The 25,197-nt window shown below is 43.1% G+C and overlaps 1 protein-coding gene across 11 annotated transcripts in view; it reads right to left on the reverse strand.

Annotated features, from left to right (window-relative positions):
• Positions 1-705: 705 nt before the first annotated feature.
• MAP7D2 (MAP7 domain containing 2) overlaps positions 706-25,197 on the reverse strand; it is a 101,413-nt gene continuing 76,921 nt past the window's right edge. For 10 of the 11 annotated variants that reach the window (XM_027534018.1, XM_027534016.1, XM_027534021.1 and 7 more), the window contains 9 exons: positions 19,556-19,833; positions 18,851-18,983; positions 15,549-15,771; positions 14,693-14,797; positions 11,119-11,175; positions 10,585-10,663; positions 6,515-6,701; positions 4,118-4,393; positions 706-2,392 (listed from right to left, as the gene is read on the reverse strand). In XM_027534018.1, the coding sequence (XP_027389819.1) occupies positions 4,144-4,393; positions 6,515-6,701; positions 10,585-10,663; positions 11,119-11,175; positions 14,693-14,797; positions 15,549-15,771; positions 18,851-18,983; positions 19,556-19,833 (1,312 nt within the window). In that variant the 3' untranslated portion in view covers positions 706-2,392; positions 4,118-4,143. The remainder of the gene's footprint in view (positions 2,393-4,117; positions 4,394-6,514; positions 6,702-10,584; positions 10,664-11,118; positions 11,176-14,692; positions 14,798-15,548; positions 15,772-18,850; positions 18,984-19,555; positions 19,834-25,197) is intronic. The other variant, XM_027534024.1, reaches the window with a different exon arrangement.

Here is a 25,197-nt window from a genome sequence, read left to right on the forward strand (position 1 = left end):
TTAGGAATGACTAGCCACCACTACAACCCTCTGGGGTCAGAGCTCATGATGACAGAAGCTACTTTATAATGCCACAGGCTAAGGCCAGCACATGGAAAAAAAAATAGGATGTCCACTCCTGTACCCTCACTAGAGGCTCTGTCATCAGAACTAAGGAGAGTTTCACTGACTGAGCCTTTAGCTTCAGAGATGGCAGCCCAGAAGTTACCACAAAGATCTGACATCCCTATTTCAGTCCTGGCCCTTCGGCTCCTGGTCTTGGTTGGAACTGCCTTCCAGGATGTAAAGAAGTCATGATTTAGATGCAAAAAAGTTGGTGTGGGTTTCAGCTTACTAGAAAAAAGGGGTCATCATTTCCATTATAATTTTGTTTAAATGCCAGATTGCTCTGTGGAATGTTTTTGGAGATTACACTAAGGTTAACTGCACCTTAGCCAGCTAGAAATCCCTCACATCACTGGTATGAAAGTAGAGCAACTTTACTGTACTTACAAGTTCCTCCTGTCTTGGCACAGCTCATCACTGAAGCTTATTTCCACAGTTGGCTTCAGTTGGAACTGGTAATAGAGGATTCATGAGTTAGACAGGGAAAGGACACCCACACAGGATTTAAAATTTTTTTCCAATAAGTTTTTTAGAAACCTGGTATCTGGTTTGGTCTCAGCACATTTTTTTTCATTGAGCCTACAGAAACAAACAAAGCACTACACACCATCAGACTCTTTAATGAAAATGTATTTCACAGTAAACACAATGTACACGTCATGCAAATGAGGCATCACCATGATCACAATGGTGCTGTGAGGTACACCAGACTGCAAGAAAACAGACATTTAGCAAAACAGGGCTGTAAAAAAGATGGTGAGACAGTTTTTGAAAGTCAGACCATGCTACCATTTTCTGTGTGCTTGTCATAAAAGGGATTTTCCCCATATAGTCATCAAGATCCATGGCACTGTATTATTGGAGGCATGTATTTTATTTAGTATATACACCATACACAAACATACACAGTTTCCATAACTAATAGTCTTACACTGTAGCTGGTTTTAAGAGCACATGAACAAGATTACTACCGAGACTTCTTTGTACATTCTGGTTGCAAACTTCAGTCAGAATTATGGATCTTTCCAAACTCTTTATTGTACAAGATAAAAAAAAGTTTTCAAAGAAGAAAAGGTTACTTTAATCTGAAAGTCACATTTCACCACAAGAAATGAAGAAAACATACTGCTGCTGCTGCTGCTGCTAAGTCGCTTCAGTCGTGTCCGATTCTGTGCGACCCCATAGACGGCAGCCCACCAGGCTCCTCTGTCCCTGGGATTCTCCAGGCAAGAATACTAGAGTGGGTTGCTATTTCACTCTCCAATAGAAAACATACTATTATATGGCAAAAAAAACGTGTGGAGTATACATACATTCTACCGTCATTTTCTCCCGTCCAGATGTTTTTATGTTCAAGTCTATTATAGTGCCATTTTGGAGCCAGTTCAGGGCCCCTTGTCTCAGAGCACAATGCTTTTCATTTGTGCCTGCTTTTATTAGAGTTGAACAAACAAACAAAAGGCCCAAGAGCCAAGAAGAAACAGCAACATGAAAAGCAACCACCTGTGCAGGAGATGCACAAATTATTCAATCCAGAAGCCACCTGAAGGTTTGGAGTGACTATAGCTTGGAGGATTTAAAGGTGCAACATGAAAAGGCCCTTGCAAGATTCAGGTGCCCAAGTCTGGAGGAATATGCCTAAGAGAGCAGACAGTCTTCCATGCTGTTCAATGGCTTCCTTAACTCAGCCAGAGTCACTCTGCTGGCCGCCCAAGGAGCAATGAGAAGCAACACATTTTGCACGTGGCTAAGCTTAATAATATTAAATGTGGCTTCTTGATATAAACTTCCAGCAAAGAAACCTCAGAGATGAGGGAAACCCTCCAGAATTTGTTCTCCTTCTAAACAGAGCCAGGGAGATATGCAGCCCAAGTTCAGTATATGTTTAAATAGAGTCTGGGCAAATGTCTAGAATATTTAGAAAAGACATCTAAATGTTTATATGCTCCAAGTTTGGGGATAAGAATGGTTATAAGGTGACTTTTCAAGTCAAAATCACACGGGTTATTCAGAAGATCACTATGATAATAGAGGAGTACAGGAAGCGCTTTATCAGCAGCTAAAGCTCATAAATAGAACCATAACATAGAACTCTGCTAAAGCCCGAAAAGGCCACTGTCTCAAGCTTCTACTGAGAGTGGCCAGCGTTTGACGTACTAACTAGGAATGCAGTTACATTTCAATTTAGTAGTTTAGAATTCAGCAGTTAAAGACAACTGAAGTTTCTTCAGAGGGCCGGCAGCTCAGATTTGACTACCAGCAGCTTCACGGCTTCTCCAAACACCACCTGTGTCAATTCAAAACCAAAACCAGGTGAAACCAATGTAGAGACAATCTTTTGCAATTTGTAGCATCTATTCTCTGTCACTAAAATGGTCATGCAGTGTGGGACTTTACCTTCTTAGTAACTACATTTCCTTGGCTTACAGTACCTCTCAATGGAAGTGTTACAGCATTTTGTGTAGGACTATTATTTGGGGTGGTGGGGGGATCGAATTTTCTTCATGTGGGACTATCCTAAAACCTGCAGGATGATTAATGTCACAAGTTTTGCTTTCCAAATGTCAGTGCTGCCTCCAACCATTGTGACAATAACCCGCTCCAACACATTTCCAGTGGGGGTGGTGCCACCTCTGGCTGAGAAGAATTTGCTAACTAGACTATATGACAAATGAAAATATACAAGGAATGTAAATAAATTATTTAGCCAAGATTTTTTTTTTTGGACAGGGATTTTGGACTTTTTTTAGTTAGAGAGGTAGGAAATAGATTTGAAGAGCCATGAACACTCTTCTAGGTTTTGTGCATTTTCTGGTCCTTATCTGATACTGAGGTAGGTGAACCAAAGGGCGCAATGTATGCTAACAACAAAAGAAACCTCTCACTAAATATTAATCCATGTAACTGTCAGGGAAATAGAACACTCAGGTGAATTTGTTAAAGTGTCCAAAAAGTAGCTACTCTTCCAACCAGGGATACGGTTTATTTTAAAAACTACCTGTCATGCATTCCCTCTCATATGTGAAAAGGACAACTGCTTCCCCAAGAGCCAAGAGAAGAACCAAACTCTAAAATGTACCGTCTACAGCCAGTAGCTGAGGTCATGTAGAAATAAGCATTTGAGACATGGTGACCTCAGCCACATGGCCTCCCCAACTTGTTTCCTTGTTTGAGAAATAGAAAGGTTGGACTAAATCACATCAGTTATCAAAGTACTGTTACAGGAGTGGAATATCATAAAACAAGGTGACTGACAGGATGTTGAGAACAGAAAATTTTTCTAACAGTCTAAAATGGGAGGAACAATTAGTTATGAAAGGATCTGATGATAGATTCTGTTTTCATCATTCAAAACTAAGCACCAAAATCTGAAGTAAAGCCAACAGGAGGTGATTATAACTACACACAAATTCAGAGTGTTTATAACCCATAAATTTAACTTACTCAAAGAAGAAGCTTCTAGAAACACTTTGGGAAGAAAAAAAGGCCAAAGGAAGGGAACAAAAGCTTCAGGGCACAAACTTCAGTTCTTCCCCCCTTGCCTCAGGTATGATCCAAGAACAGATGTTTGCTTTGAAAGAATCCAGAAGAAGTCAACAGAACAGCAAATCACTTGGCCCAACAACTCACCAATGTATATGAGTGATTCTAGATAGAATGTAGGATATCACTGACTAAAACTAGCGGGGGAGGAGGGGGGAATTCTCTTGTCTCTAAAAAGTTGCTACTTGAGACAGATGGCTGGTCAAACTTTTAGCCAGTGCTTCTACACACACTGCCCCAAACAGCAGGGGTGAGCACAAGGGGTGTGGTGCTGAAGGCTCTTGTCTAAAGGATTCATTTGAAGTCTGTCTCAATTCTTGTGTGTGCTGCAGTATATACCATGAATTCACATTTATATTTGTGCTTTTTAAATAAAATTGACCATCCAGGAGGCTGAGTGATGTTTATCTTATCTTCACAAACCTAGGTTGAAGAGTTACAGATTTAGACTGTCATCAAAAGACTGTACCTTTAATTAAAGAGATGTTGTATTTGTCAACAGAAGGTGTTCAGAGTATTTTCTTGACCAGGACTGTTAAATCCTTCGATCAGGTTTTTGTTACAGTCATCCAGGCTGAGATTTTCACTGGATCTCTTGGGGAAAATGGGGGGCCCAGTGAAATCTAAGAGATCTTGAAGTGCTCGGGCATTACCAGTTCCATTTTGGTCCAGAGATACCCCAGGAATCATTTCACTCACTGGTGAAAATTCTGGGATAGAGATAAGCTCTTCTTTTGAAACAGGACTGGAGGGCGGAGGGAGAGAGGGAAGGAGAGAGAGATGGAGAGATAGAGAGACAGACACAACTATTAATTCTACTTGTCATATTTTGTTATACTACTCTTCTTTCCTACAGAAGATGGATTTAGAGCCAGAGTTTGTGTGTAACACATTATAAAAGATACAGGTTAATTCAAGTCTGAGACACTGACAGAAATGAGGCCCCCATGAATGAGAACAGGGAAGTGGATTTGAGACAGGAGAGCAGGGGCAGCGCACAACCTTTAAAAGAATGACATAACCCTTGAGGATACGACAAAAACTAGTTAGAACCGATTAGGCCCAAGATGGTGGAAGACTGGACATCCACTAGACCTTGGGCCTCATTATATGCTCACTGTAATACATTTGTATACGATAAATGACACACGCGAAGATGCCATGACAGTTTAGAGAAGTTCCACTGTGTGTCAACCATAGGGCCTAGCTCAGATGAGCAGCGGGCTGGGATGTGAAGTCCCCTCACCAGGAGTCTCTCTGAACAGCCAGAGTAGGGCTGCTGTCAGGTTTGTCTGTTGTTTTTTTTTTTTTTTTTTTCCTCCTCCATAAGAGCCCGGAGAAGAATCTAGAAAAACTAGCTGAACTGCAGAAGCTCAGATGATCTGTCTCCCTCACACTGAACATAGTTAAAGCGAAGCAGCTGAACTAGCACCACTTCCGGTGGCTGGAGCCTAGGCAAACTGTTTCATTACTGGGAACGTCTGCCCCATTTCCACTGTGACCACCTCCATTCCCAGGATTTTATCAGCTGCTCAGAGCATGGGGAGGACAGAATGGTGCCATAAGCTTGGGCGCTGCCCCCAGGAGTCACCCTTCTCCAAATGCAGAGGCAGCCACAGTAAGAATGCAGCACATAAACAAAGCTCCTTCATTTCCTTTAACCTTGGCCAGTGCCAGGTCTCGTCCAGTTCCCTCACCCAGAGGCAGAAAAAATACGCACAACTGCCTCAACGTGGCATGGGGTGGGTGGGTGGATAGGTACTGCGTTATCCTTTACGATGCCTCAGCAGTTCCCACCTACTGGAGGGGACAGAGTGGTGCCAATCAGGGGAAGTCTGCCAGGACAGTGGCGGGTGGTGGCAAGGGCTGAGGAGGTCCTGTTATCAGACTGCTCAGGACTTGCTCTACTGGGGACAGGGCGGCTGGACTCCGTGTTTTCACATTATGTGGCTTAAGGCCAGCTGTGATATTTATAATCAGTGTGCCCTGGGAAAGGCCCTGCTTCCCAACCCCTCACCCTAGGCCGAGGCTGGGAATTCACAGGAAAGAGAGAAGGGTAAGCTGCAGCAGGCTGGAGCTCTGGCAGAGCTTGTGCAAAATCCTGGCATTCCCTCCTGAACACAGAGAAGACCCCCACTCATCTCTGCCCCAAGCCCAGGCTGACTGAGCATTACTTTTGTCGGGGAATAATTTGCCAGGTGATGTTATCCAAAACACACCAGTTAAGAATTCCTTAAGTTGTTAGGATCTGAAAGCAAATTAGTTCCTTATCAAGTCTCCAATGACAAGTCTATTTAAACATGAGATACTGGACACAGTGGGTGGGCCCTTCTGGTGCCCTACCCAGATCCTCTTTACCTGCGGTTGTGCCCATCCTCCAGCTGCTATGGACTCACAGCTGACACGCTTCCTCTGGATGACTGCCTTGGCTGATGGAAGCGTCCCCACCCCAGATTCTCCACAGTCAACAGCTGATGAACACAGTGCCGTGAAGGCCCCATCTTTATCACAGTCAGAGCCCTCTCTGGTGGAAGACCATCCTGCAGAGCTCCATGAGACCAGCTGAGACCGCATCCATTGCTGAGTGACTTCCCCTGCCCAATCCTGCTTCCCTCCCACTCCCTTCTCCTGAGAGCTCTCCTCCACTAAAATCCATGCCCCAGAATCCCTGTTCCAGGTTCTGCTTCTAGGGAACTCAACCCAAAATACAGATATTACTTATACCATGGTTAGTTTTCCTGAATAGCAACTGCACCTATTTTAGGTGTGTACAAAGATTTGGGGGTGGAAAAGATGAAATCAGCTAAGGGATGGTGGAGGTATCTGGGGAAGAGATGAGGCTCAAATTCAAAAGCAATGTACTTACCTCATATCCATAGACTGAACTTCTTCAGTTGAATCATCTAGACTGTTTGATTTCCCATCAAGGGTGTCCAGATGAACAAGTCCCTCAACTGGTTTAAGTTCATCAGTGAAAACATCTTGAGGGAAAGTTTCTAGGGCAGCATGTTCCACAACATTTACTTCTTGGAAGGTGTTCAATACACTGATTTCTGATAGAGAACACAAAGTCATTCCATCAATCATAAAATACACCAATGAAATAACATGGGGAATATCTATGTAGGCAATTAATCCTCTGCTTTACCAACGACGCAACATCTTTTGTAAAAAGAACCCCAGGCAGTCACCTTCATACCAGGAAGAGAAGACAAATGACATCATCTGTGTTTGTGCAGGGCTCATGGCCCACTCTCCCCACTTCATGCATCACAGCTCTGTTGTGGTGAAGGGGCTTGCATAACTCAGTGAAACCATGAGCTATGCCATGTAGGGCCACCCAAGAAGGACAGGTCATAGTGGGGAGTTCTGACAAAACGTGGTCCACTGAAGGAGGAAATGGCAACTCACTCCACTATTCTGCCTTGAGAACCACATGGACAGTATGAAAAGGCAAAAAGATATGACACCAGAAGATGAGTCCCCCAGGTCAGAAGGTGTCCAATATGCTACTGGGGAAAAGTGGAGGGCAATTACTAACAGTTCCAGAAAGAATGGAGCAACTGGGCCAAAGCAGGAACAATGCTCAGTTGTGGATGTGTCTGGTGGTGCAAGTTAAGTCCGATGCTTTAAAGAACAATATTGCATAGGAACCTGGAATGTTAGGTCCATGAATCAAGGTAAATTGGATGTGCTCAAGCAGGAGATGGCAAGGCTGAACATCAACATCTTAGGAATCAGGGAACTAAATGGACGGGAATGGCAAATTTAATTCATTATATTTACTACTGTGGGCAAGAATACCAAATGAAAGAGTCAACAATGCAGTCCTAAATGCAGTACTTGGGTGCAATCTCAAAAATGACAGAATAAGCTAGTTTCGTTTCCATGGCAAACGATTCAACATCACAGTAATCCGAGTTTATGCTCCAATCACTGGTGCTGAACAACTTTAAGTTGACCAGTTCTATGAAGATCTACAATACATTCCAGAACTAACACCAAAAAAAAATATTTTCTTTTCATTATAGGGGATGGGGAGGCAAAAGTAGGAAGTCAAGAGATACCCAGAATAACAGGTAAGTTTGGTCTTAAAGAGTACAAAATGAAGCAGGGCAAAAGCTAACAGAGTTTTGTCATGAGAACACACTGGTCATAGCAAACACACTCTTCCAACAACCCAACTCTATACACATGGACATCTCCAGATGTCAATACCGAAATTGGATTGACTATGTTCTTTGCAGATGCTGAAGATGGAGAGAAGCTCTATACAAGCAGCAAAAACAAGACCTGGAGTTGACTGTGGCTCAGATCATGGGCTCCTTATTATAAAATTCAGGCTCAAAGTGAAGAAAGTAGGGGAAACCACTAGGCCATTTAGGTATTTGACCTAAGTCAAATCCCTTATGATTACACAGTGGAGGTGACGAATAGATTCAAAGGATTAGATCTGGTAGACAGAGTGCCTGAAGAACTATGGATAGAGGTTCATAATGTTGTACAGGAGGTGGTGACCAAAACCATCCCCCCCAAAAAGTAATACAAGAAAGGTCAACTGGTTGTCTGAGGAGGCTTTACAAATAGCTGAGGAAAGAAGAGAAGGAAAGGCAAGGGAGAAAAGGAAAGATACACCTAAATGAATGCAGAGTTTCAGGGAATAGCAAGGAGACATAAGAAGGTCTTCTTAAATGAGCAATACAAAGAAGGAGAGGAAAACAACAGAATGGGAGAAACTAGAGATATCTTTAAGAAAACTGGAGATATAAAGGGAACATTCCATGCAAGGATGTGCATGATAAAAGGCAAAAACAGTAAGGACCTAACAGAAGCAGAAGAGATTCAGAAGTGGCAAGAATAGACAGAAGAATAGACAGACTACATAAGAAAGGTCTTAATGACCCAGATAACCACGACAGTACAGTCACTCATCTAGAGCCGGACATCCTGGAGTGTAAAGTCAGGTGGGCCTTAGGAAACATTACTATGAACAAAGCTAGTGGAGGTGATGTAATTTCAATGAGCTATTTCAAATCCTAAAAGATGATGCTGTTAAAGTGCTGCACTCAATATGTCAGCAAATTTGGAAAACTCAGCAGTGGCCACAAGACTGGAAAAGGGGAGTTTTCATTCCTCAAAGAAGGGCAATGCTAAAGAATGGTCAAACTACTATACAGTTGCACTTGTTTCACATGCTCGGAAGATTATGCTCAAAATCCTTCAAATTAGGCTTTAGCAGTAGGTGAACTGAGAACTTCCAGATGTACAAGCTGGGTTTTGAAGAGGCAGAGGAACCAAAGATCAAAATGCCAACATTCATTCGATCATGGAAAAGGCAAGGGAGTGCCAGAACAACATCTACTTCTGCTTCACTGACTATGCTAAAGCCTTTGACTGTGTGGATCACAACCAACTGTGGAAAATTCTTAAAGAGATGGGAATATCAGACCACTTCACCTGTCTCCTGAGTAACCTGTATGGAGGTCAAGAAGCAACAGTTAGAACCCGACATGGAACAACAGATTGGTTGAAAATTGGGAAAGCAGTAGGACAAGGCCGTATACTGTCACCCTGCTTATTTAACTTATATGCAGAGTACATAATGTGAAATGCTGGGCTAGATAAATCACAAGTTGGAATCAAGATTGCTGGGAAAAAATACAACAACCTCAGATATGCAGATGATGCCACTTTAATGGGAGAAAGTGAAGAGGAACCAAAGAGCTTCTTGGTGAGGATCAAAGAGGAGGGTGAAAAAGCTGGCTTGAAACATTAAAAAAAAAAAAAAAAAAACTGAGGTCATGGCATCAGGTCCCATTACTTCATGGAAAACAGAAGGGGAAAAGTGGAAGCAGTGACAGATTTTATTTTCTTGGGCTCTAAAACCACTGTGGATGCTGACTGCAGCCATGAAATTAAAAGATCCTTGCTTGTTGGAAAGAAAGCTATGACAAACCTAGACAGCATGTTAAAAAGAAGAGACATCACTTTGCCAACAAAGGTCTGTCTAGTCAAAGCTATGGTTTTTCCAGTAGTCATGGATGGAAGTGAGAGTTGGACCCTAAAAACAGCTGAGCACCAAAGATTTGATGCTTTTGAATTGTGAAGCTAGAGAAGACTCTTGAGAGTTCCTTGGAGTGTAAAACCTGTCAATCCTAAAGGAAATCATCCCTGAATATTCATTGGAAGGACTGATGCTGAAGCTGAATCTCCAATACTTTGGCCACCTGATGTGAAGAGCTGACTCACTGGAAAAGACCCTGATGATGGGAAAGATTGAAGGCAAAAGGAGAAGAGGGTGGCAGAAGATGAAATGATTAGATAATATCATTGATTCAATGGGCATGAATTTGAGCAAACTCCAGGAGATAGTGGAAGACAGAGGAGTTTGGCCTGTTACAGTCCGTGGGGTTGCAACATCGGACACAACTTAGTGACTGAACAACAACATGACTCACCCAAGAAACTTGACGTCATATCCTGTACAGGTCCCCAGGCTCTTGAGCCACAAGGCAAAAGAGAAATGTGAAGAGTGACTTTGAGATGGATATATGTTTTCTGACTCTGGCTGCCATGAAACCTGAGGAGCTTTAAGAATCCATGACAGAAAAGAGCTGGACTATCCAGAAGTCCCGAAGGCAGGAGAAACTGCTGTAGAACAAGAGAGTCAGTTCTTAACAGAACGTGACCAGCAATTAAGCCCTCTGGAAAGCAGCCTAGCCAGCAGATGGCCCGGCTCTGGTGCTGGGGTTATTAGAGTAACTGAGGGACCTACTGGTTTTCAAGTGGACCTGTAGAGATGGTGATGGGGAAAAGTACATGGGCTTTGTGCAGTGATAATGCTCTTCAGACCGATAGGTGCTAGTTCCCTACAGGAAACACCATGAGCCCTCACTTTCTGAAACGAAGAACCCGAGAATCAGATCTCACACTCACCTATTTTGTTAGGGACCATGGGTTCTGTCTTATTTTCCACACAGAGAGCAGACTGAAGCTCCACTTTTGGGTCTTCTTTCTGAAAACAAACAGAGGGAAGGTAGGCTTTATGTACCAAGACAAGTGCTTTTGAAAAGCATCAGGGGATATTTGGAATCATGCTGAGCCATCTGTCCATTCCATGGTAATTCTTTGAATTTTCTGAGTGTATTATAAATCAGCTGTGTTTCCCATAGTAATATGCCACCATTCTCTTTTTTTATCTATGGACTACAGTGCTTCTCCCTGCATCCCTACCTCCACTTCTCCGAGGAAATTTTTATTACCACCCCATCCTGGAAACTCCTTTCTTAGACTCCTCTTTCCTTTTAGACACCAACAGTCTTCTTAATCTAGCCAGGAACAAAGCAGGAAGAACCCTTTTTTTTTTTTTCCTGGCTAATGCTCTCTGAGACCTACAACATCACTGAATATATTCTACCATTATGTTCTTCTCAGTACATGAATTATGAAAATGGCACTCTGAATGCCTACCTTCACTTCCAAAGACACATCACTCTTTCTTGTTCTCTTCATAATTTCATCTATTCTCTGGAAACCAAAAAGAAACAGGTAAGAGGACTACACCAAAAAAGATGTCCTTTTCATCAGAGGGGACTGGAATGCAAAAGTAGGAAGTCAAGAGATACCTGGAATAACAAATAAGTTTGGCCTTGTAATACAAAATGAAGCAGGGCAAAGGCTAACAGAGTTTTGCCAAGAGAATGCATTCGTCATAGCAAACACCCTCTTCCAACAACACAAGAGACGACTCTACACATGGACACCACCAGATAGTCAATACCAAAATCAGATTGATTATATTCTTTGCACTGAAGATGGAGAAGCTCTATACAGTTAGCAAAAAGAAGACTGGGAGCTGACTGTGGCTCAGATCATGAACTCCTTATTATAAAATTCAGACTTAAATTGAAGAAAGTAGGGAAAACCACTAGGCCCTTCTGGTATAACCTAAATCAAATCCCTTATGATTATACAGTGGAAGTGACAAATAGATACAAGGGATTAGATCTGATAGAGTGTATGGAGAACTATGGACAGAGGTTCATGACATTGTACAGGAGGCAGTGATCAAGACCATCTTCAAGAAAAAGAAATGCAAAATGGCAAAATAGTTGTCTGAGGAGGCCTTACATATAGCTGAGAAAAGAAGAGAAGGGAAAGGCAAAGGAGAAAAGGAAAGATAAACCCACCTGAATGCAGAGTTCCAAAGATTAGCAAGGACAGATAAGAAAGCCTTCCTCAGTGACCAATGCAAAGAAATAGAGGAAAACAATAGAATGGGAAAGACTAGAGATCTCTTCAAGAAAATTAGAGATACCAAGGGAACATTTCATGCAAAGATGGGCTCGATAAAGGACAAAAATGGTATGGACCTAACAGAAGCAGAAGATATTAAGGAGAGGTGGCAAGAATACACAGAACTGTACAACAAAGATCTTAATGACCCAGATAACCATGATGGTGTGATCACTGACCTAGCGCCAGACATCCTGGAATGTGAAGTCAAGTGGGCCTTTGGAAGCATCACTATGAACAAAGCTAGTGGAGGTGATGGAATTTCAGCTGAGCTATTTCAAATCCTAAAAGATGATGGTATGAATGTGCAGCACTCAATACGCCAGCAAATTTGGAAAACTCAGCAGTGGCCACAGGACTGGAATACTCATTCAGTGGCCACTAAACGAAAAAGGTCAGTTTTCATTCCAATCCCAAAGAAGGGCAATGCCAAAGAATGTTCAAACTACTGCACAAATGCACTCATTTCACATGCTAGCAAAGTAATGCTCAAAATTCTCCAAGTTAGGCTTCAAGAGTATGTGAACTGAGAACTTGCAGACGTTCAAGCTGGATTTAGAAAAGGCAGAGGAACCAGAGACAAAATTTCCAACATCCATTGGATCATAGAAAAAATAAGAGAATTCCAGAAAAACATCTACTTCTGCTTTATTGATTATGCCAAAGTCTTTGACTGTGTGGATCACAACAAACTGTGGAAAATTCTTAAAGAGATGTGAATACCAGATCACCTTACCTTCCTCCTGTGAAACCTGTATGCAGGTTAAGAACCAACAGTTAGAACCGGACATGGAACAAAACCGGCTGGTTCAAAATTGGGAACAGAGTACCTCAAGGCTGTATATTGTCACCCTGATTATTTAACTTATGTGCAGAGTACATCATGAGAAATGCCAGGCTGGATAAAGCACAAGCTGGAATCAAGATTGCCGACAGAAATGTCAATAACCTCAGATATGCAGACGGTAACACCATTATGGCAGAAAGTGAAGAGGAACTGAAGAGCCTCTTGATGAAAGTGAAAGAGGATAGTGAAAAAGCTGGCTGAAAACTCAACATTCAAAAAACTAAGATCATGGCATCAGGTCCCACCACTTCATGGTAAATAGATGGGAAACAATGGAAACAGTGACAGACTTTATTTTCTTGGGCACCAAAATCACTGTGGACAGTGACTGCAGCCATGAAATTAAGAGATACTTGCTCCTTGGAAGGAAAACTATGACAAACTTAGACAGTGTATTAAAAAGCAGAGACATAACTTTGTTTAAAGGTCCATATAGTCAAAGCTATAGTTTTTCCAGTAGTCATGTATGGATGTGAGAGTTGGACCATATAAACAAGGCTGAGCACCAAAGAATTGATGCTTTTGAACTGCAGTGTTGGAGAAGACTCTTGAGAGTCCCTTGAACTACAAGGAGATCCAACCAGTCAATCCTAAAGGAAATCAGTCCTGAAGCTCCAGTATCTTGGCCACCTGATGAGAAGAGCCGACTCATTAGAAAAGACCCTGATGCTAGGAAAGACTGAAGGCAGGAGGAGAAGGGCATGACAGAGGATGAGATGGTTAGATGGCATCACCAACTCAATGGACGAGTTTGCTCAAGCTCCAGGAGATGGTAAAGGACAGGGAAGCCTGGTATGCTGCAGTCCACGAGGTTGCAAAGAGTCAGACGTGACTAAGTGACTGAACAACAACAACAAAGAGGACTACAAGACCAAAAATAGATACAAGTATCTTGGTCTGTATGCAATTTCACATTTCTCAGAGAACTCATAAAAGAGAAATCTTAGCAGACGATAATGTGTATAGAAAGTGCCTGCATTGGTTTTACAGATATATACCTCTGCCATATGAACAAGGTCAAATGCTTAAGTGAACTAGTAAGTATCTAGAATCAATCGTTTATATCCCATCTTTCTCCTTCCTCTCTTTAGATTAGCTAGAATTCAACAAATCACTACCTGTCATTCAAGAGGACCACCCAACAGAAACCCTAGCTGAAGAGCAGAAGAGGAGACCACAAACTGGACACCAACTTCACCCATAATTACATTAAATGTAAATGGTCTAAACATACCAATTAAAAAACAGAAACTGTCAAACTTGATTTAAATAACAAATCCTGACTCTATGCTGTTTATAGGTGTGCGTGCCCAGTCATGTTCAACTCTGCGACCCCAAGGACTGTAGCCCACCAGGCTCTTCCATCCATGGAATTTTCCAGGCAAGAATACTGCAATTGGTTGTCATTGCCTTCTCCAGTGCTGTTTATAAGGGAAACATTTATAAGAACACAAGTAGGTTTAAAGTAAAAAAATTCATCATGCAGGTGCTAATCATAAAAAGACTGACAAAGTAGAATTTAAGACAAAAAGTATTACTAGACATAAAGAAGGAATATTTCATAATGATATAAGGGTCAATTCAACAGGAAAACTTAATAACTTGAAATATAAATTCACCTAACAGTAGAGCTTCAAAATATATGAAAACAAAAATGTGTAGAACTGGAAGGAGTAATGCACAAATCCATAATCACAGATGACATTTTCAGTACCCATCTCTCAGTAAATAAAAGAAGATGACAGAAAACTCATAAAGATACAGAAGATTTGAATAGTATGATCAATGAACTCAACCTAAATAACAATTCTAAGAGCATTGTACTCAACAACTGCAGAATATAACCAGACTCCCTTCCTGTCCCTGCCTCATCCTAAGTACGCCTAATCCCTTAGCCCTCACCTTCTTCCTCTCCAGTCGCTCCTGCTCCATCTGTAGCATGATCTGTTCTCTTTTCAGACGCATTTGTTTAGCTGCCTCCTGGGCCTTTGCTTCTGCTGCTTCCTTCTGGTAGAAACATAGAAACCAAGGTATAGGTGTTACTAAGCTTAAGAAAACACTAGTTAATTCTCTGGGATTTGCACTTGTTCCTCCATCTCATCATTTACCCAAAGTGGATGCTGCTCCAATATTCAATGTGGATTTTTACAGCCTGCCCTATGACACAGCAGACATGGTTGGGTCTCACTCATACGACCTCAGTCTACCATGCAAATCACCTGCAGACACTTTGCATACAAGGTCAAGGTCTTTTTGTGTCTGAGGGCAGTCTCTGACCATGAAGTATGCATGTGGCTAGGAGTTTCAGGAAGTTAATTCCTCAAAGTTACTTTCAACCACAAGGGGCAGGAGTTGGAAGATAAATAACCTGGTTTCCTCATCCCTCCAAGGGGTAATTCTAAGGCATATTCCATAGTCTCCTAGAGTTCCACAGGGAACAAGTTCCAGATGCCCACAGTAACCCACTCATCAGTGTGCTTACACTGGCTTTCTTCTCACTCCCCTACCAGCTTCCTAGGATCATCTTCCAAATAAACTGCTGACACTCAAATTCTTATCCAGGGTCTGCCTTTGGGAGAATCAAAACTGACATATAACAAACATTGCCACTTCACTTGTGTTGCCCAAAGTAACTCAAATATATTAACTAGTTCAGTTAAAGAAAATGCTTCAAGGAAACATTGTAAGTCATTCAAATTTAACTAATTTTACCTAATACTAAGGCCCTTAAGAAAGTCTATATAGAGTTGCACAGTACCTGCTTTACAATCATGGCTTTTTCCTGCTTTTCTTTTTCTTGTTTTTCCTTTTCTTGCTCTTCTTTCAACAGCAGCGCCTCCTTGGCCTTGCGCTTTGCCTCCTCTGCCACCTTCCTTTTCTCTTCCTCCTCTAGGTGCTTCTTTTCCTCTTCTTGTTTACGGGCTTCCTCTAGGCGAAGTCTTTCTTCCTCTGCCTTTCTTTTCAATTCCTCTCTCTCCAGTCTTTTGAGAACAAAACTATTGTTACAAGACAGTGATGACATGCCCAAAAGACAAACCACCAAGAACTCTGTGCTAACAGTAGAGCATAATGTATGTGTGACACAGTCATAGACACATGCATGTGAATTAGCACCCACTTAAGAAAATGACTCATTCTTCCCAGAAAGCCACTCCAGTCCACAGTTACCAAAAAAATATTAACCAGGATTGACTTCAAATTCTGTGATATCGAGAGTACTAATGTATTGATTTGTGAAAGACTGTAATGAAGAGACAGATGTTCCCTAGTCAATTTACAAATGATCACAGCCCCATCATTCTTATTCAATGACAATTGTTTAAAAACTGAGAATAAATATTTAAAACCAACCTAAGCTAGAAAAAAAACTAGAAATGTCTCAATGGCTACATCTGTGCCAGACAGCAATTTAAGAACAGTGACTAGGAGCTCAAAAAGTTCACTTTGATTCTAATTAGAATGTGACTTCTGAAGTAGCAAATGGAAGGAAATGCTCAACAGAAACCTGACATTTAATACAGAAATTAAAGCATCTATTTTCCATTTATTTTGTCATTCTTAAAAAAGTTTTTTAGCTTTTATTCTTTGCTAAATGAAAATTAAATGACATTTAGGCATTTTTAACCCACAGGTGAATGGTTGGTGATGTAACAATAAAGAGATCTAAGCAGTGAGGGAAAATTCTGTACAGTCTTAAGTGCTTATTTTTACATTTCTAATGTTCTTCCTGCTCACGTGTCATTTCCTCATCTATGAAAAACTGTAGGTAACTATACTCATTTTGCAGTCAACTACTGACTGGCAACGTGCCACATGGCAAGACCAAGACTGCATTCTGACTGAACCACCTGCTGTGTGACCCTTCCTTGGAAAACCACTCAACATTTATCATGCCCATTCAAAACAATGGGAATAGCAACTTACCAGTGATACCTGCTTCCAAATAAAGATAATTTCTATAATCTGTATGTTTTTTAGAAATAACCTCTCTTTGGAAGCATGCAGCACTGACTTACTGGGGTGTTGGTATGTTACTATAAAAGATCAAGACATTCTTGTATCCTAATGGTTGGCTTTAGAAATCGCAAAAACTGCAGTGTGCAAAAGCTGGAACAATTGAAATTATTAACAAATATTCTAGAGAACTTTGGAGAAGAGCATTATGGGGCCTACTCAGAAAGAAACTCACCAGTTCTTAGATTCTGCAATGAAAGACTAGGATGCCCAACACAGGATTATAAAAACCAGATGTATCCATAACAAAATCTCTCCCAAGGTTAATCAGAGCACTATTTCAGTTCTTCTCTCTCTTCTAAAGAGCTAGTTGTGACTGTCTCAGAGAAGTTAATACACAAAGGATATGTTGTATATAAATTAACACACAAGCTACTTCATCTTTCTCTTCATCCTCTGGATCTGAAAAGTCACTGTTTCTTCCATTTCACCATGAGGACTTCCAAGGTGCTGGATGCAATACCCATGAGTAAATAACACATTCTCTTAGCCCCTAGGTCTCCATAATCCTCCTCATCACTCAGAACACAAATTCCTCCCCAGAGGCCCATAAGCCCCTAAAATTCCCTCCATTTAACCACACTCTGTTTCCCCCAAAGTAGAGAAAAACCAGCTTCTCCTGTGTGAAACCAAGAATCTCAAAATCCTCTGCAAGAATAAATATTCTTTCTCTCCCTGTTTAACAACCCAGAGAGAACACGGCTGTGGTCATTTTTCCAGCACCCCTCCGCTACAGGCAGCCCCACCCTGCCACTCTTGCCAGCATTACGGGTTTCCTCCAGAGTTCACCAGACCCACATGTAGTTCTGTCACCCTCTCCCATCCTTGTTCCTGTCACCCATGCCAAACCCATCCCACTTCCTCACCAGGTAGCAAGTACCAGAAAGCTCTGCATTGCAGTCACCATTTAGTGGATGCATCCCTTATCCCCAGCCGCTGGGGAGGGTCTTCTGTATAAGGAAATGCAGGAGGGTGCTGGCTGGAAGGCAGATGGCTGCACCTGCCCCAGAACAAGCTACAGGCATGCAACTCATCTGCTCAGGGCCTGCACAGGCCCTGGCCTATCACTGGAGGTCCTGCAATTCAGCTTCCTCTCCTGGGACTTCCCTTCACATACCCTGTGGTCCACGCAACCCAGCCCAAGCATACCACTCAACAAAAAGACCTGCTGCTGTTGCCCAAAAAGTTTGAGGTGGGAAAATCATCAGAAAAGTCCAGAATTTGAAGAAGGGACCAGTCAGATCTTTCCCCACCACCCTTAAAAAAAATAAATCAGTAAAAGCATAATGAGACCATGAAAGACTTGTCAAGGTCACTTACAGATCAAGAGTATTCTATCAGTCTAAACTCAGAGCCAATCGTGAAGTACTACAGCATGGTGGGCTTCCTGTTATGTTAATTCTCTCAATAGTAGTGGACTACACTCTGTGATTATCCTAAAAGCTTCCTATATCAACTTAATGATAAATTTACCTTGTCCTTCAACATGCATTTCTCTCTGAATACTAAGGCTAGAAAAGGCAGAACTGTCTGTATTTTGACCAAGTGCTCCGGGGATAAATGCAGTGGTTCTCAAACTCTGGTGAAATACTGAGGCAAGACACAGCCTGGCCTGTGGATTTTTATCATAACTCTTAACAGATTGTGATACCTTCCAAAGTTTAGGGACCACTGCCATGACATCTTCTGTCCTGCTCCAGGATGGAGTCCCTGTAACCTGTGTCTCATGGACTATGAAGGTGGCTTCTGCCCCATCAACGGGTGTCTGCTCAACCCTCCTCTCTCTTACCTGGGGATGCGAGTTAGGATAACTGGGGGTCGGGGGGGGACACGATTTAGGAAGCAAAATCAAGATGTTTACATCTTGGCATCTCCAGTCTTTTCAAAGAGAATCTCATTCTATAAACAAAACTCAAACTCTACTGATGGTTCTGCGAGGCCTGGCTGGTGCTAGAGTCCAGGCTGAGAACAGGGGCTGTCTGTAACATTGAGATTTAGGAGCTGGGCATTTACAGTGGTCTGAAAAGGTCTGAGCACCACCCATACTTGTCTTGTTTTTCCTTCTCCAGACGTTCCTGCTCCTCCTGTTCCTTCTGCAGCCGGGCCTGTCGTCTCTTTTCAGACAGGATCTTTGTGGCCTCTCCTGCATCAGTGGTGCCCGCTGTGGGCTTCCCTGAGGCTGCGTCGGAGGAAAAGATCAAGGGACATGAAATCATGACTGCACTCACATGGGCAGCTGCCACTTGGAATTGAAAAAGCCAACCCAGTGGGTGACGGGAAATGCTGCCGGGACCAGCACAATCAGCCACCGAGCAGAGGCTGCCATGGGCTGGCTGGGACCCTGGATGCATTCCACTGTGGAGGGCAGTGGAAAGGCGAGGAGGAGAGATGGGTCACCAGCAAGCCCCATGGCAGCCTCCACCACTGCACCTGTCTGGGTAAACTCACCATGGCTGTCATAGAAGCTTAGAGGACTACAGGAAGCCCCTCTCTGTGGGAAGGGCATACCCTGACCGAACATAGCTCAGCACCCCCTGGGGCTTCCACAGCCAAAAGCAGTGCCAGTCCCTCGGTCTCCTCTGCCAGGAGACACTCAGGAGAGCAAGGGGAAGGACTGGGCAACGTGCCAGCTGAGAAAGCAGCACCAGGGCATGGAGTCGTCTCTGGGGAAAATCCCCGTCTTTCCCCCAAACCCGAGGCTCCTGTGGGGATGGACTCAGTGGCAGAACCAGATGGGCAAGGAGGGCCTACCTCTGCCACCCTTGGCCTTCCCTGCCGTGGCCTCATGCTTCTCGTGCTTCTCGGTGGCCTGCCTGTCTGCCACGTGCTTCTCTGGGACCTCCTCCTTGGGTGAGCTGGCTGCCTGCTGAGGCAGGGTGCCTTCCTTCTCCTTGTTGCTCTTCTCTTTGTCTGCTTTCTTCTTGGGTGTCTCCTGGCCAGAAAAGCTGGGGAGGCGGTACTTCACCGGAGATCCTGGGTATGGCGGCTTTGTGTTCTTTGGAGACTGCGGATATGCTTTTGAAGTTGCCCTGGAAAACCAAAACCACGCCATAAGATGATTACTGGGCCTGACCACAGAACCCTCTGTTCCGAAGACATCTGGCTCCGAAAAGCTGAACAATTTCATCCTTCAAGAGGGACAAATGTAAGGAGGAGCACACACTCAGCAGTCCCTGAAGTACTATCACCCTAACAGGAATGTATGGTACTTATAAGACATCCCCTACAGAAGGGACAATGTTTTAGGAAGCTCAGCTGATGACATCATGACCTGATTTCACTTAAGTTTGACGGCAACATGAGAGTAAAGTGTTAGGCATTTCCCCACCTCCTTTTTTTAGATGAACACCAAGGTTGGATCTGGCTTCAGCATATGGCAATGAACGAGCCCAGTCTTATTTTTTTCTAATTATGGCAAAATACACACAACATGAACTGTACCATCTTAACCACTTTAAAGTGTACAGTTCAGTGGTATTAAGTCAATTCACACTATAGTGCAACCATCCCTCCACTGTTTACCTCCAGAACGTTGTACTTTTTAAACACTAACTCCACATTCTTACCTCTCTCCAGCCCCTGGGAAACCACTTTACACTTTCTGTCTCAAAGGATTTGACTATTCCATATACCTCACATAAGCGGAATCATACAGTGAAAAAAAAAAATCACCTTTGCTGAGGTATAACTGACATCTAGTTCCTTTTCAAGTTCTGAGGAACAAAGTCAGTGAAGAGGTGGGGAGACGGGGTGTCTTTTTTTCAAGGTTCTCAAGGTTTAAAAGATTCTCTCCAGTTACTGGGAAGATGCAAAATGTGAAAACAAGCCCATGTCCATCCAGGGAAATACAGTTTTGCTAAAATATAGGACCTTGCCTTACATCTGTTGGAAATAGGTCCATTACATGTGTCCTAGCTGAGTCTGGCTCCTGGTGAGCTCTGGTTGCTGATGACATGGGTAACAGCCTAGATTCAGTTGCTGAGTATACCCAGAAGTTCACACATACTGGGGTGACATTTGTACAGAGTACTTTTAGGAAGAACATAAAGTACCCAGCTGACAAATTACAAATTGTCACTCTCAATCCTGCAGCAGGTTGAATAATATGAAACTGCTAACAGTCAACCATTGTGACCTATAAAAATGGCAAGTCAACATAATATTAAAGGCCAATTTCTCACCAGAGACATAAAGAGTTACCTAATCAGATACTGGTGGTAAGGAAAAAACAAGATCGGATTAATATTAAACTTGGTCTTGAGCTGGAAAATAATCCTCAAGTGGTATGTGCACTGGAAAAGATGCAGGCCAGTTTTCAATTGATGCTCTCATGGTAAAAGGCAAACTCTGGCTGTTGAAGAGAACACTTTTTCTCAGTCCGTGCCAGGCTGAGGGCCACACAGTGACCCAAAGAATGTGACTTAAAAGTGACCTGGATTTTTAAAATTCAGATGTTTCAGCATCAACCATTTTACAGATATGGAATCCATCCAGATCCCACTTCCATGGTGAACTGTACACCCCTCTCTGGCAGTCCGCTCCCTAGCTGGACCAATGTGAGACCAGGAAGGATCACTTCATACTAGCCACACCAACTTCCCTTGCGCCACCATCCTGTTAGGTGTGGAGCTACCCAGAACCCCCTGACACCTTGCCATGTGTGGTTGGCGCTTCCCCTCTGCAGACTGTCCTGCCTCAGTCCTGGGGCTCAGCTGACTCAGGCCCCACCATTTCCAGGGCATCTCTTGACAACCAGGTGTTTCTTTCCACATGCTCTAGATACCCCTGATTTTCTAATTCTGTTCCTAGACATCAACCAAATAAAAGCCAGGTAAACAATCCTCTTGCCCCCTCCATATACATATGCATATGTACCAGGGTTTCTCAACCCTGCCATGACATTTGGGCTAGATCTTTCTTTCTGTGGGGCTATTCTGAGCACTGTTTAGCAGCATCCCTGGCCTCAACTCACTAAACGTCAGCAGCAATCTACACCACTCCCCCTCCAGAGGTTGTGACAATCAAAAATGCCTGCAGACATCATCAAATGTCCCCTCAGGAGTAAGATCACCCCCAGCAAATAACCACTGAGGTAAGACATACATACAGCACCCCCCACATACCTTCTATGTGTATAAGGCAGATGAAAGTGGTGCTGCTCTGGTTGGAGGGGTGGTGTCCTAATCCCCACACCTCCAAGGCCCACCAGTGAGCTTCCTAAAGGGCCTTGGCTGGAGAGGGAATTCTTAGTGCCTCCGGTGTTCAGACAGAGTTGTACCTGGACCACCCCTCCAATAATGTGGAACTCAGGCTTCCTCTAACACCTTCCAAAACTCTGTTCATGCTTCCTGAGTGCTGTCTGCACACCAGCCCCTGAGCTAAGTGTATTTGTGTATGTATGTGTATATATGTGTGTCTTTTAGTTCTCAATAACCAGTTATGACACAGGTACTATTATTATGGTCATTTTAAGGAGGAGGAAACTGGGCTTAGAGAGGTTAAATAAGCCATTGAACTGTGGTCTGAACCTTCGACTTCCTGACTCCACTTCTTTCAACTTGGCCCCATTCCCTGTTTGCAGTATGGCTAAGCTGGAGTTTGGGGTCACCATGATCCCCAGATGTTCATTTTAGAAGGGGCACAGAGTAAGCACACAATAGCTATCAGATATTGGTGTTAATATATGATAAAATAAAATCTGAGTTATACTTACAGATGAGAACAAACCAAAAGCAGGAGGAAGCATAATGAGGGAAACCACAGGCCCTGCTACCTCATGATGACAATGTTCCATTAAGCATCATTTTCCAATTAGCTGCTAAAACCTATGTTTAGACTCAAACAGCCTGTATAACCTTATGGCAGGAGATGTGCTCAACAATGCCCTCCTTCCATACTGTCATCTAGGGATGCAATGATCCTATAACCACCAGGAGGGGGTCTTGAGGGAGCTGGTCCTATACACTGAGAAGATCAAAACAGGCCACTTACTCCCTGGAATGTAAAGCGCATGTTCTGTGCAGCTCTGGTGCAACCACTGCTGGGCAGTCAACAGTATAAAGAGTTACTCCTGGATGTGGGATTTGGAGAGGCCAGCCATAGGAAGGCTGCTGTTTTATGGCAGATGACGTAGACAGAAACATGTCCTCCTCCCACAAGCATTCCTAACTTGACTCATCAATTAGGAATGTCTGCTACTGAAAGGATTGGCAAAAAGCCATCTGCTCTTTTTCCTGGCCCTCATCCTCTTCCCCCAGGAGTGAAGCATGACCTCTCTGCTGGATGAGACAGAGCAAAGGTACCGGGTACCCACCGCCCAGTCCATTATAATTGTCTAAGGGACCTGCTTGCAGAAAGCACACATCTGTACTTCCCTCAGGGGTGCCTGAGACATGGGCTCCCTGGGGTCCTGGTGCAAGTACCTGTCGCACATGTGCAGACATGTGAGGAGCTCTTCTGCAGACCCCACTTCCACCAGGAGGGTCTCCAGGGCTAGACTCAGGGAGGAGTGGGTAACAGGCTTGAAATGGCTACAGGCCCAATTCATTCTATAGTCCCACCTTAGCAGCAGAAAGCCAGCATCTGGATCCCAACATGACCCCATGGCCTGGTCTAAATGGCTCACACTCAGAAGGGAAGGGAGCCCACTGAAGTCATGCCCTCCCCTCAGTCAGTGTGCTCAGAGCCTGTAAGAGGGACATGCAGGGCAGGACTATAATATCAAGGGGAAAGGCTGGCCTCCCCTGGGTAGGAGAGGTTCTGACAGCCTCAGACCTACTCAGCTCTGAGCAGCCTTGCTTCAACTTGCTTTAAGAGAACAGTCACACGTATGTTCTGTTCACACCACAGACTCTAAGGCTCTATTATAAATAAAAGTGGGCCAATTGTACATGAGCACACATCTAAAAATAATTGCTACCTGAGAAGTAAGGGTGAATTATTTGGGATAAAACTTAATATATTAAGGAATCTAATTACATTCCCCTAACCCAGCCCTTGCCCAATAAAAAAATATAGTAACTTAGAACACACACACACACACACACACACACACACACACACACACACACTTGTGTACACATACAAACATGAGCTTCAAATAAGAGAAGAGTAAGTAAGTCATTGCCTTTTTAAAAAATACCAAATGACCAAACTACAGAATACAGTCTTAGAAGTTCCCTATTTTATTTCCAAATCTGTAGAGTTTCCTGCTCATCCTGCCTCACTACTTCCTACATGGATGCAGTACCCTGCCAGCCCTGCAAGAGTTGCTGAACGTGGGCATCTTACACCAGGTGATGCTGGTCTGCCAGGCCCCGAGGCTCTCTGGCCCCCTGCTCACACCACTTACTGCAAGCCAAACCAAGTGTAGCAAAGCTCTTGTTTTCCCAGTTTCCTAGAAATAGATATCTTGGCTGATGAAAGAAATTAAACACAAATTAATCAGGGAACTCACTGTGCTTTCATAGTTTTATTCTAAAGTACCTTCTCATCTGTTTCATAAGGGTCTATTTGATTACCATAATAACCCAGTGAGGTACATAGGAAATTACTATTAACCATATTTTAGATTAAAAAAACCCCAATCCTAAATGCTTAAATGACCTTTCCCAAGAGGTATAAAGAGATGAGAGAGCCAAATCACTAGATTTTTCATCTTGCTTTCTAAAATAGTTTTTCCACTTCAATTTTTATATTTTTTTTCTAATTTTATTTTATTTTTAAACTTTACATAATTGTATTAGTTTTGCCAAATATCAAAATGAATCCGCCACAGGTATACATGTGTTCCCCATCCCGAACCCTCCTCCCTCCTCCCTCCCCATACCATCCCTCTGGGCCGTCCCAGTGCACCAGCCCCAAGCATCCAGTTCAATTTGTAAAAACTCAATATCTCCAGTGATTAAAAACTTAACAAAAGGAATTCACAAATTTTGTTGGATTAACAGAGATAGGTCTCTCTGATGCACAAGGCAGGATTATATAACCTTTTGAGGTTCCGTGACTGGTAGGAAATATAAACAAACACCTCTGTAAGCAGAGCAGCAAGAAGACTCTCAGGAGAGGGTTGTCACGCTTCTGAACGTGAGTTTACTGCAAAGCATAAACCCAAAGGGCTTTTTATCCTCCACATCTTGGAATCTAGTTCTATTTTTCTCCTAAGCCACTTGACTCCAGGCCAAGTAAACACAGACCACCCACAGGATGGGAGGGGTCTGTTGCCTCATCAGTACAACTTGATCAACATGCTGACAAGTCTATTTGTCAATCACATTTTACTACTTTCTAGAGGGAATATGAGCGATTTTATACCAGAGAAACCTGTGTATACCACCTCAACTCAGTGATCACAGCTATCATCACCAGTAATGAAACATGGCCTCCTGACATCA

This window comes from Bos indicus x Bos taurus, chromosome X (assembly GCF_003369695.1).
Source record: "Bos indicus x Bos taurus breed Angus x Brahman F1 hybrid chromosome X, Bos_hybrid_MaternalHap_v2.0, whole genome shotgun sequence".
NCBI lineage: Eukaryota > Metazoa > Chordata > Mammalia > Artiodactyla > Bovidae > Bos > Bos indicus x Bos taurus.